This window comes from Cupressus sempervirens, chromosome 5, assembly GCF_028749045.1.
Source record: "Cupressus sempervirens isolate cs-2001-9-10 chromosome 5, ASM2874904v1, whole genome shotgun sequence".
NCBI classification, from domain to species: domain Eukaryota; kingdom Viridiplantae; phylum Streptophyta; class Pinopsida; order Cupressales; family Cupressaceae; genus Cupressus; species Cupressus sempervirens.
The window spans coordinates 1,017,774,038-1,017,786,706 of record NC_143122.1 but is presented as its reverse complement, the minus strand read 5'-3'; the positions used below and the strand labels follow the sequence as shown (position 1 = coordinate 1,017,786,706).

Sequence of the window (12,669 nt, the reverse complement as noted above, 5' to 3'; positions counted from 1 at the left end):
ATCAATGTTTTGAATCACTAAATGATCCAACGTGAACATAAAAAGATATATTGAATCATGACTCAATAGCTTCGTGGCTTTTCAAAACAAAGTAGAGACAACTCCAGCTTAATAGAGATAATCTTAAGCATTACAGCTAGCTTTTCTCGCATAACAATGATGAGAGGAATTAAGCACCATTTGATAGAATTAGCCTAAACTTGAAATTTGTTGGTATGCTGAACCTTTTGGAAGAATAAACTGCTAGGATGGGTGATTATTGAGGCATGGGCTTTCCTCCTTCTTACCCAGTTGTGCATAGACAAAGCACTTGGGAGTGGAAGAATCTCAGATAAAGTAGAAATAAAAAGGTTCATGATGATTGCTTCCAATATACCACTAACATAACATAACTGGAGGAAGGAAAGGATCTCGGAGCAAAGAAAATGACATTTTATTGTTAAGTAGAGAATCTTTCTCACAGCGAAAAGCTGTCCAGATAAAACTGGCCAAACACTGGGAATAAGGACTAAATATGAATGTGTAGGAGGTCTGACTCTGTATCTTAAGATAGAACTTGGCAGAAAATTTGATGTCTTGTTTGACAGAGTAGATGCTAATTTTGGCAGCGCTTGTTATCTTTTACTGTAGGACAACTTAAGTTTCACATTTAAAAACTAATAACAAAGTTAATTCAAGCATTCAAATTCATCATCCATCTTCCATTTACTTCAATATGATACATAATTACATTCAGGGATCCCATTCTTCAAAATTTGTTACTCGAAAGCATCAAGTACATCCATCCATGCATCCCCACTCCATCAAAGACTTTGTTGAGATATTGGTTCTCTGGAACAGGACTCCCTCAATCCACTGTTCACTCACAATAAGAAAAATGGTAGAAGGAAGTCACTTCAGCTGCTCCAGCAACGTATATGACCACTGAGGACAATGCATTTCTTCGTGATCCGTCATCCCAATTATTTTTAGCTAAACTTTCATACCTATAATACTTTGTCCTGTAAAGCTCCTTATTTCCTCCCCTATATGAGAATTATTCTTCTCTGCAGCCATTCAAATTATCCCTCCTAAATTGTAGCCATTCCAGAAGTTGTGAGACAATTCCATCTTCAGTTCAAGACCAGCTCAAGTGGTTTCCTCTGGAGACGAGAATTATGTTGTTAAACATGTACCAAGCACCATAAGTTTCCAAATGTAGATGCTATTCCCATGGTCTCAGATGATAGTATGATAGCAAGTCCCATTGTTTGTTTCTGAATTTTCAGATGGGTTGAAAGGTAAGCAGGACCTGACACAAACCACTTGGGAACTAGAAATTCCATCAAACAAGGTTTGAATGGTTGATTGATGTCGGATCAATTTGGTATTTCTGCAAAACCCCCATCAAATAGGCCAAATAGAAAACAATAAGGTAAAAATCCCCTCAATTGATCAAATGGGATGAGAATTAGCTAAAACCCCCTCACATGGATCAAATTGAAGAGAATCAGCTAAAACTGCCCTCACTTGGATCAAATTGGAGAGATCAGCTAAAACCCCCCTCACTTGGATCAAATTGAAGAGAATCAGCTAAAATTCCCTCAATTGATCAAATAGGATGAGAATTAGCTAAAAACCCTGTCACATGGATCAATTTGAAGAGAATCAGTTAAAGCCCCTGTCACATCGATTAAATAGAAGATGTCCATGTAAAACTTCCATCAAATGAAACTAGTAGAAGTTAACAAGCTCAAATCCTCATCAGAAGATTAAATGGCAGATACCTTCACAACCTCAAGTAGCAGTTAGTACTCAATTCCATCACAATAAACAGATTGAATAGTCAAGAAACCAAGAGACAATTCTCTCCCTTAAGTAATCCTTGGGTGGTAATTGGATATTTGAAATTAACATCTTCACCTCATAAAACCTGCAATTTTTATTTAGAAAGGCAGGCTTTTGGAGCTGGAGGTGGCTGTCAAGGACTTGAAACGATCAGATGGAGCAAAATCTTGAGGAAGATTTGCTCGCTTGATGATCCGCTGCATATTATGCTGCAAACTCTGTTGAACTAGATGGTTTACAACTTTTCTCTCCTCACTCATATGATCATCTCCATATCCATCTTTGTTTATTGGTTCCAGTTCTGTATGCTGAGCAGATATGGGTGCAGACATGGTTGAGTTTTTTCGAATTCTATCATCTCTGAGGCACTCAAGAATTCTAGAGGCTCTCTTCTGAGCAAGTGTAGTGCCAAGAAGAGTGAGTTCTAAGAGAGAAGAGATAACACCAGATTCTATCATGGCTCGTCTATCAGACCAACTATTGTGTGCAATGATCATGAGAATGAAGGCTGCTTTCTCTTGGCATTTTGGTGCATCAACCCAATTGAGCACATCTATTAATATTGGAAAAGCATCATTTGTTTTTCCAATGGCTTTTCTCCCATCCTCCGTGGTTGCCAAGTTGCTCAAAATCCCCAAAACCTTCTCTGATACATCCATATCTTCAATTGTATTCAGTAGGAACTCAACAACATTTGTATCCACGATAAGTGCAGCATTTGTGGGACAGATTGACAGATTGTAAAGAGCCCTAAGTGCATCTCTCCTTCCCTGTCTACTTCCATACTGCATGATGTTTACCAAGAATGGTATTGCACCTGATGAACCAATAATAGGCTTATTCACATCTAGCGCTGACAAGCTTAGAAAATCAGTCACCACAGCTTCTCTAACAGACTCATTTGACCCCTTCAAAAGGGTTACCATCTTCTGAACAGCGCCAGCTTTTACTATTGCTGCTTTATTTCTGCAGAATGTGAATAAACTATGTTCAGAATCCAGATCATATCCTCTCTTGATCTATATTAAAGTGAAACTTCAGGAAATAAGTCGAGATTACGGTCTTGGACATGCATTTTGAAACCGACATCTGAATGGTGGTTTTATCCATGATTCTAACAGCTATAATACTAAAACTTTGCAGGTGCAGATATCCATACATGTGATTGAAAGGAAAAGTGAGCATAACATCCTAGCTAACTCAATGAATTTATATCACTGCACAGATTCGCATGTTGGAAGCTCTGATTAACATTGTCAGAATGGAGAAAACTTAAAACTAGACAGGTGCATTTGCCAACTTGGTTTAAGCTACTTCCTGTGTTACAGCAGTACTGGGGTACGTTGGGACGAGTTTCTGTGATGAGGGACAATGGGCCTCAATTTTGGGGTGGTGAGGGACGGCCAGGAGAGGACTGGGTAGGGAGGGGTGTTGTATACTATACATATAGAACTTGAAATGTTAGGTATGAAATGATGTTTCAGTATAACATACCAAATTAAAATACTTGAACACAGAAGAATTGCAACACAAACAAGAACCATTGAACATTCAACATAGTAATACCTAATAGTAACATTCAAAAAGCAAAATGCAAATAGAAATTCAAGTACCCATCCCAAAGGTGACTTGGATGGGAGTACCCGGTTACTCCAAGTACCCAGTGCAGACATGTCTAGAGGCGTACTTCAAGGTTTGGGAGGGGGTGGAAGTCCCCGTGTTTCACTGGTTACTTCGACATTGAAATTGGGGAAATTGTGTAATGTAGTTTCACGTTGACCTTTGCGATTTATGGACTCATACATAGTTGTAGCTATATGGGTACAGGACAATTCGACCTATTCTTCATGGATTCGGTTACAAGTAAATCCAAAATTTTCTGCATGCTTCACAACGATTCACTTTAAACCTAGATTTCTAGACTCAAATTCCTAGATTTTCATGAAAGGATCTTTAAACAAGGCACTGTAATGAGACTCGAAGCTTCAAGTCAAGAAAAACACATAGTATAATGGAAATCAGTTTCAATGCAACTGAAAAAGAAAGCTTACAGGTCGTTGCCGATGGCAAGATTCAGAAGGGCAAACAAGGCAGAGGTTTGCACATTTGCCTCGGATGAATCGAGCATTCCAACAAGAGGAGGAATTGCACCAAGCATGGCGAGAGTAACTCGGGCATGTGCATCATCCTTTGCAAGTTTTCTGATATCGATGGCGGCCTTTTTCTGAGCCATCTCATCACCAAATTGCAGCATCTGTACCACTGTTTGAAGCTCGTTGAAGGCCCTGATCTTTCTCTCCAAATGTTCGATTTCCTCTTCATCTACGCTCATACTTACTTCTTCTTGGGTCATCAATGAACGCCCTGACCTGCATTCCGAGATCTTAGAATCATTTCTCAGGCTTTCTACAAGCTGTCTCCATTCAAGATCTTCACTGGCCTTGCGACTGCTGCCATCCCGGGGATCAAGTCTAGACATGTTCTTCAACTGTTTTCCTGTTTGTTCAACAGATTTAAGACCCCGATTCTCGTCCCCAACGTCGATTCGGGTTCCGCCATTGTCAGGACTTTTGATCTCCTTGTGACCTACATGCTGATTTTCTGCATCAAAACCGGATTTCTGCGGCTGTTTAAGAACCTCTTGGGTTGTGGTCATTGGCGAGCTTCTCTTATGACGACCAGAAGAGGAGCCTCCACAGCGCACGGTGTCAATGAGCCTTCTTCCTAAGTTAGCTCTGCAAAATGCAAATGAGGCCTTTGCCACAGACCTCCTGCTCTCCACCATAACACTGCCATTGCTTGAACTGTTTGGCATTGTTACTTGAATGGGTACTGCATACAGAATTAAATACAAATCTCCAGCTAAGGCTTCAAATTTCTTAACTCAGAGTTTGCAGAAACTCACAGCTTTTGAAAATGGGTGATGTTCAGCTCGATGACTTGAAGTGAAGACCGTCATGACCTGGAAGAGGTCCTTGTAGCTGCCGAGATTCAATGCTGATACAATACGATAACATTCAACAATTTGCTTTGGTGCTAAACTCTACTCCAAGCAAATGTTTCCTTAGCCGCAGGTCACACTACAAAACTTCCTATCATTTAAAAATTGGGAATTATTAAGGCATCTGAAACCCATCATTATACTCCATTCAGCATATATTCTTCTCAGGCATGCTCAAAATTATATGTGATCAGATTCTTGATCTCCAAGCTATCTGGCAGCATTGTTGTTCATCTAATCTTCAACCATATAATCTGTAAGGGAATATTAATAGAGAGCAGAAGCTGTATGAACCAGTGTAGAACTTTCAAGCAAAATTAGCTGTGTCTTCTACAATATCGTCAATCTAAGCTGCACAATGAATGCGTATGATCACGCTTATTGAATCTTTGGGGGCGTGAAAACGTTCTGCAAACAAATGGCATCAAGCATCTCAAATCAGTAATTTCTGCTTCAACTACAGTCCCACTTACAAGACCTAAGATGGCATGTAGCCAGTACACCAACGTGGCACAAAATCACCGCGCCCAAATGACAAATGCATCATACACTCTATAATCTAATATATTCCTGAAATCACTCCATGATTTCCGGATAATCAAGCCCCTGTCTTACTTTTCAATATGTCAGTATCCCTTTACTCATGAACTTCCTAGATTGAAGAGAACATCGAGCATTCAAACTACTCAAATTAAGCCAATCGGCTGCAGTCTCTTGGAATCAAGGTATTTTCCACAGTCCCCTTATGGGTATATACACATTTAATGTGTATAGAGCAACAAATTAAATACTCATGTATATATCACCCACAGGTCGATCCCCATTCTTATCCCATACCAGGACATTGGAGATCTCAAAATATACACATATAAGAAAGCACTTGAATCAATTTTGCCGCTGCCCCTACCTGCAAATATAAATAGACTCCACCCGCCATTAATCTACTGCAAACAAACAAACAATATATTTTATTTCAGTACCCCACATAATAACCATGGGCTTCAATAAAATAATATCCATTCACAAGGGCCTCGCGCAGAGCATTCACTCGTTCATATTCTATCATGGCACTGACACTACCCTGACCAGCATATCATCAGAAAATCAAACAAATCATCTTGGTAAGACATTAATTCTGAGAGACATCCTTAATCATCAGAAAACTGATATCCTTAAACATCATTTCGGAAAAACGAAAACAAAAACAGAGTAATGTGATCCGATTTTTATAATCTGGGCATATCGATTGAGTGAAACAAGTGTATCAGATCAGAGAAAATAAAAGACAGACGATGCAATCCTACCTTGGTTACAGTCATTGAAGGTGGTTTGCGGGTAAGGCTTTTATTTATGTCTTTTCTCCTCGTGCTGCCGAACAATTGTACACTGGCTGGTTGTACTGCAGTCTGCTTTCCTGCTATGCGTGTTTGTGCCCCTCACTATAAATACCGCTCGCTCATGGTTTGTGCTATGTAAAGGGAGTGCATTTTCGTGGCTGTATAGCCACGGGCCATGGTTCTTACGCTCCAAAACGATTTAAATGCACCAAATCATTTATTTAGCTGTTTAGAATGAAATAATATCTTTATATTCTTGATAACAATAATAATCAAAGTAACGTCGAACAAAATCGGGAGTATTGAAGAGTCAAAGTACCGAGTTTACGAGCGGTGCCCAACAAATAACTAATCAAGATTCTCCGTGAATCGTGTAATTTTTTTTATTCACGGGTCCGATTCACCGTAGAGGTAAGACACCGACATGGTAGTTTTTTCACTTCTTATATCAGATTTTCTCAATATTTTTCTGAGAGTGTGTATGAATACTTTAATCTTTACTATTATTGGTAGGATCTTCTTTATACTTTATAATCTATTAGCATTTAAAAAGTATACATAATGTGAAAGATGTTAACAATCTTTAATTTTTAATTTTTTTAAGATAAAAATAATTCAATAGTATGAGAGATTATATAAAGTGTTGAATAACAATAAAGACTAATCTTTTCAGATTTATTTTTTTCATGTATAAATGATATAAGCATTTAGAAAGCAATATATGTTTTAACTAAAAGAGGTGCAAAAAATTATTAAAATGCAAAGAGAACTAAGATAGAGAGAGAGAGAGAGATCTACAAAACCTTATCACAATTTGACCAAACATTTAGCAACATCATTCCATTCTCTAGAGACGTCTGTGAAAAGTGACAAAATCAAAAGACCTGTGTATATAATTGGAGAAACTAGTTATTAACCAAAGCTAAGTGTCAACTAACATCTATAAGATCCTACTTAGTTAGCAGGTTCACAACCACATGAGACTTAGTCTCACAAATAATCTTGTGCCAACCACTCGAACAACATTATTCGTGAATGGTACGAAATGGTAAGCAATGTTGAGGTATAAATGACTTACCAAATCTATGGGGGACTATTATACATTGGAATAAAAAAAAACTTGCCTACAAGATAGATCTGGTAAGTACAACCTAATGAGTTAGCATACCAACTCGAGATCTACGCCTTATAGGGTTAGATTTAATTGATTCCAATAAGAGATGCTAAATGATATGTAAATATGAATGCTAAATCTAATCTATGAAAGTAAATGTAAGTAAATAAAGATAGGAAATGTGTGTGCTTGAAAGATTGCACTTTGAACTTGATTTTTCTAATTGTTGGAGTCTCGAGATTTGTTGGTTTTCAAATCTAACAACTTGAAATGTGCAACAACCTAAATTGGAAATTTTTTATTTGGAAAAGGACAAGTTTGACCTAAGTTAGCCTAGTCCTAGACAAACTTGACCTAAGTCGACCTTGTCCAGTGGCTTTCTGTACTGAAAAGCATAAGCGATCTAGAATAATTAGACTGCTTTGTATTTTGGATCTTTTAAGATTCATTTTTTTAATGTATAAATGTTATAAGCATTTAGAAAGCCATATATGTTTTAACTAAAAGAGGCATAAAAAAATTATTAAAATTCAAAGAGAAATAAGATAAGAAGATCTTAAGAGAGAGAGAGAGCTCTACAAAACCTTATCACAATTTGGCCAAACATTTAGCAACGTCATTCCACCCTCTAGAGACGTGTGTGAAAGTGACAAAATCAAAAGACTTGCATATAATTGGAGAAACTAGTTAGTAACCAAAGCTAAGTGTCAACTAACATCTGTAAGATCCTACTTAGCAGGTTCACAACCACATGAGACTTAGTCTCACAAATAATCTTGTGCCAACCACTCAAACAACATTATTCGTGAATGGTAGGAAATGGTAACCAATGTCAAGGTATAAATGACTCACCAAGTCTATGGGGAACTATTATACATTGGAATAAAAAAAAACTTTCCTACAAGATAGATCTAGTAAGTACAACCTAATGAGTTAGCATACCAACTCAGGATCTACGCCTTATAGGGTTAGGTTTAATTGATTCCGATAAGAGATGCTAAATAATATGTAAATATGAATGCTAAATCTAATCTATGAAAGTAAATGTAAGTAAATAAAGATAGGAAATGTGTGTGCTTAAAAATGCAAGAGGGAGATTGCACTTTGAACTTGATTTTTCCAATTGTCGGAGTCTCCAGTTTTGTTGGTTTTCAAATCTAACAACTTGAAATATGCAACAACCTAAATTGGAATTTTTTTTTTTGGAAAAGGACAAGTTTGACCTAAGTTAGCCCAGTCCTGGACAATCTTGACCTAAGTCGGCCTTGTCCAGTGGCTTTCTATATTGAAAAGCATAGGGGATCTAGAATAATTAGACTACTTTGTATTTGGATATTTACCTTTATCTATAATTTTGTGACTTGTGAAACTAGGAAATGTGTGTGTGTGTGCATGTGTGCATGTGCACGTGTGTGTGCATGGCTATGTAGGGCTTTGTCTTATTCAAACCCTCATTTTGTTAATTTGCACCTCCATAAATAGTCATTAAAATATGTAAAGTGTGATGTGCTTATGAATCTAGAGTATGTCTAGAATGCTAATGAGCTAGAAAGTAGATGCCTAGATCTAACCCTATGTGTGATAGAGTGAAACCCTAGTATGTAGATGCAAATAATTATGATTGAATGCATGTAAAGTATGAAGTACCAATGCTTAGATTTGAAAATAGCAAGAAAATTGTGCCAAGCCCCTAAGGGAAAAAGTACACTTAGCCATCTTCACAATCCATTTGAAACTCCATGATAATGTAGAAAATGAATGTCTTGAATGATTGAATAAGTCCTCTATCGCTAACCTTTTTCTCCAATGGATATCATCAAAGTAGGGCTCATATCTTACAAATGTATGTTGTAATTAAATTGGGGTTTTGACCTTGCACTTGATTCCATTGTATAAAAATTAAGAAATTAGGTCGGTTTCATTGTGATTTTTGGGTGTCAAGATTAAATAGCCAACCTTGTATCTAGAAACCCTTTTAAATCCATTGAGATTGATGAAGGGTACTCCCCTTAATAACACAAACACACATAATAGAATGGATAAACAAACAACAAACCACAAGAATCGACCAATCGCAAGAACATGAAACTTGTTTTCTATTGTCTTCAATGAATTGATATGTCAATATTTAGAAATATGTCATGCTATAGCCACATGGGCATTTTCATTATAAATATATTTAAGACAAATCCACCACTTACACCCTTAAAATTGTCCTAGATAACCTTATGACCTTCTCTATATAGTGAAAAATTAATTGTATAAAAATGAAGAAATTAGGTTGGTTTCCTTGTGATTTTTGGGTGTCAAAATTAAATGGCCAACCTCGTATCTAGAAACCTTTTAAATCCATTGAAATTGATCAAGGGTACTCCCCTTAATAACATAAAGACACATAATAGAATGGATAAATAGACAACAAATCGTAAGAACATGAAACTTGTTTTCTATTCTCTTCAATGAATTGATATGACAATATTTAGAAATATAGCATGCTATAGCCACATGGGCATTTTAATTATAAATACCTATAAGACAAATCCACCACTTACACCCTTAAAACTATCCTAGATAACCTTATGACCTTCTCTGTATAGGGAAAAATTAACTTCCATAGAAGGTTCTAGAAATTTTAACCCTAAAATATGAGGCCAACTATCCTTAAAATATTATTATTTATCTTTTCTTACTTTGGAATATGCCCTAAACAACTTTTGGAACTCAAAAAAGTATTTAAAGGAATTTATTTTTTTCTATCCTGAGTAGTGTAACTTTTGAAGGCCATAAATCTTCACTCATAGACCTAAATAGCTATTATAACCCCCTTTAGGAAATTGTCTATAATAGTTAACTAGTGAAACATTGGTTAGCCAAGGTTTTGTTAGAAAGTAAAGTCTACCAATACAACTAGGGGGTGAATCACTTGTGTGCACTAGTCAAACTTAAACTTAACTTGTCAAATCATACTTCAAGAACCAATAATATGAACAATGCCAAGAGATAGAACACAAACAATGAAATATTTATTTGTTAACTAGAAAAATCTTTAATCCGAGTAGTGAATTGACTAATATAACAACCTCTTTGCCAAGTTCTCAAATCAATCTCAATATCATCATTTTCTCTTCTCTGATCAAATTTGCATCCTCAATATCTGAACATCAATTACGCAATCACACAAACCACACTTAATCATACTAAAATCCAAGGAAACAACCTTTCCTTTATACATTTTCTTAATAACTAATTAAGTTGGCCTTTGAAGCTTTCCCAATACACGATGAGTAGTATAGGACCTTAATAAGATATTAGAATTGTGTTCCACATGCTACATTACGCTTTACAATTTCCAAAATAAAACCCATTACAAGAGTCGACTGCCAGTGAACATGTCACATGTTACACTTCAACGACCTCCACAAAATAATCTCTAGAATCTGCTAGCACAAACATAGCATCAAAAACATGTTTTCAACCATAATCTAAGCTTGCTTTCCTTTATTCCATCTTTCTTAATATATACTTCTAATTTACTAGTAATTTGTTTCCTCCACACTAGCTTGCAACTAGTCCTTACTAAATCAACTATAACTCATCCAATCCTTCATATTAACATGTGCAAACATAGATTTAGCATCTAAACATATCCCTGAATATGAATCTAAGCCCACATAGCTTAACTTTCCATATCCAAACCCCACTACAAACAATATCTCCCTTTGGTATATTCCCATAATCTCCCCCTTTAGCATTGATGGTAGCATGATGAAAACCCATCAACCCAAAAATAAATTTCACTCTTTGAGCAATCTCCCCAAAATATCAATATCAAAATTAAAAAAATTGAATATCCTCAACATACATGCTCTCCTCTATTACTAATAATCTCCCCCATACATACATGTGCTACTCTCCCATTCTTATATGAGGTTTTCATGTGCTACTCTCCCCCATTGACATCAATGAAAAAGTGTCAATATACCAATCTAAGATTCTGAAGTACTCTAATTATTTACTTGTCAAACCAATTTGCAAATACTAGGTGCCCACAGACATTGTTGTATCAAAACATTACATAAGAGTTCTTGAATAGCTCCTCCCAAAGCAACTACTCCCCCTTGGGAGAAGCTTCAAGCATCCAGTCTAGAATGAATAATAATACGATTGTACATGACTAATGCAATCCTTGCATCAATTACTATGAATTAGGAGGGGACATTATCCTAGACATACCTCTAAGGTACTCAAAGGTATCCCTAGTGAAAGGTTTAGTAAAGATATATGTTATTTGTTCCTTTGTACTAACACACTCCAATCTATTTTCCTTTTCTACAACCTTCTCTTTTATAAAATGATACTTTATAGCAATGTGTGTATCTTTGAATGTAAAACTAGATTCTTTGACATACTTATTGTGCTTGTGTTGTCACAATGAATAATAATAGATTATTGAAATTCAATACCTATATCCTTCAACAATTTCTTTATCCAAATGTTTAGATTACAATTATTTGTTGCTGCTACATATTGTGCTTATGTTGTAGATTGTGAAATGTAATCTTATTTCTTGCTTATCCATGAAACCAATCTTCCTCCCAAGAAGAATGCACTAGCACTTGTTCTCTTCCTATCATCTGCATTACCTGCCCAATCTACATCAGTGTATGCACATGGAGTGAATGTTGGCAATATGGTCAGTTAGATGTCTAGAGAGTTGTCAATTATATGGCAACATGTATTCAACATTTCACTTATGCATTTACAGACAAGAAATTGTCTAAGTGTTATATAGTTTGCAGTAGTACAAAGACAAACGTGATGTGTACAGATGACACACTGCAAGTTAGATTATGCATAGTCGAGGATAGCTTTATTACAATGTCATGATGATGTAAGTTAGTGTGCATATGTGTACGGACAGTACGACACAAGTTACAATTACAATACTAGTATAGGTATTTGACAGAACATAAGAGAGCATATCAAAAATTATGTGTTGTACAACTTAAGGAATTATTTTGGTGACAAAAAAATTACCTAGTCATGATGAGATGACTTTGTGGATATTAATCCATAAGTGATATTATATTATGTCAAGCGTGTGAAGACACGAAGGGCGACTGAGCAGAGATTTTTTTAATTTGTGAGATATAAGTAGAGATCTTATCTTGTGCAAATAATTTGAAGTTTATGAGAATGATGTGTGGCATGTGAACTATTATGAAGATAATTTGAAAGATACGCAAACCTTATGTGGTGTGAGATCTAATGTATTATTAGATAAAGTGTGAGTATCAACACTAAGAAAGTATTGTATGTATACCTATACTTGTGAAGGACTTTATTGATTATTGCATGTTAGGGTAGTGGGCTCTTCTTGCATACATTGT

At 36.1% G+C, this 12,669-nt stretch overlaps 1 protein-coding gene across 6 annotated transcripts; it reads right to left on the bottom strand.

Moving 5' to 3' along the window:
* Nucleotides 1-672: 672 nt before the first annotated feature.
* Nucleotides 673-6,302, bottom strand: LOC149559398 (U-box domain-containing protein 45-like). 6 transcript variants are annotated; one of them, XM_089833298.1, is made up of 4 exons: nt 6,133-6,302; nt 5,736-5,772; nt 3,879-5,236; nt 673-2,793 (listed from the first exon to the last, which is right to left on the bottom strand). In XM_089833298.1, exons 3-4 carry the CDS (start codon nt 4,640-4,642, stop codon nt 1,926-1,928), a joined length of 1,632 nt encoding a protein of 543 aa, XP_089689424.1. In that variant the 5' UTR covers nt 4,643-5,236; nt 5,736-5,772; nt 6,133-6,302; the 3' UTR covers nt 673-1,925. The 6 variants fall into 6 exon arrangements, with proteins under 6 accessions (XP_089689424.1, XP_089689421.1, XP_089689422.1 ...); XM_089833295.1 differs by having other exon boundaries at nt 3,879-5,909; XM_089833296.1 differs by having other exon boundaries at nt 3,879-5,772.
* Nucleotides 6,303-12,669: the final 6,367 nt, after the last annotated feature.

Excerpts from the sequence above, each read along its gene's own strand:
- LOC149559398 (XM_089833294.1), bottom strand. The coding sequence starts at position 4,642 with ATGCCAAACAGTTCAAGCAATGGCAGTGTTATGGTGGAGAGCAGGAGG. Across the intron at positions 2,794-3,878 it reads CTTGCCATCGGCAACGACCT|AAATAAAGCAGCAATAGTAA; the intron begins GTAAGCTTTCTT and ends CACATTCTGCAG.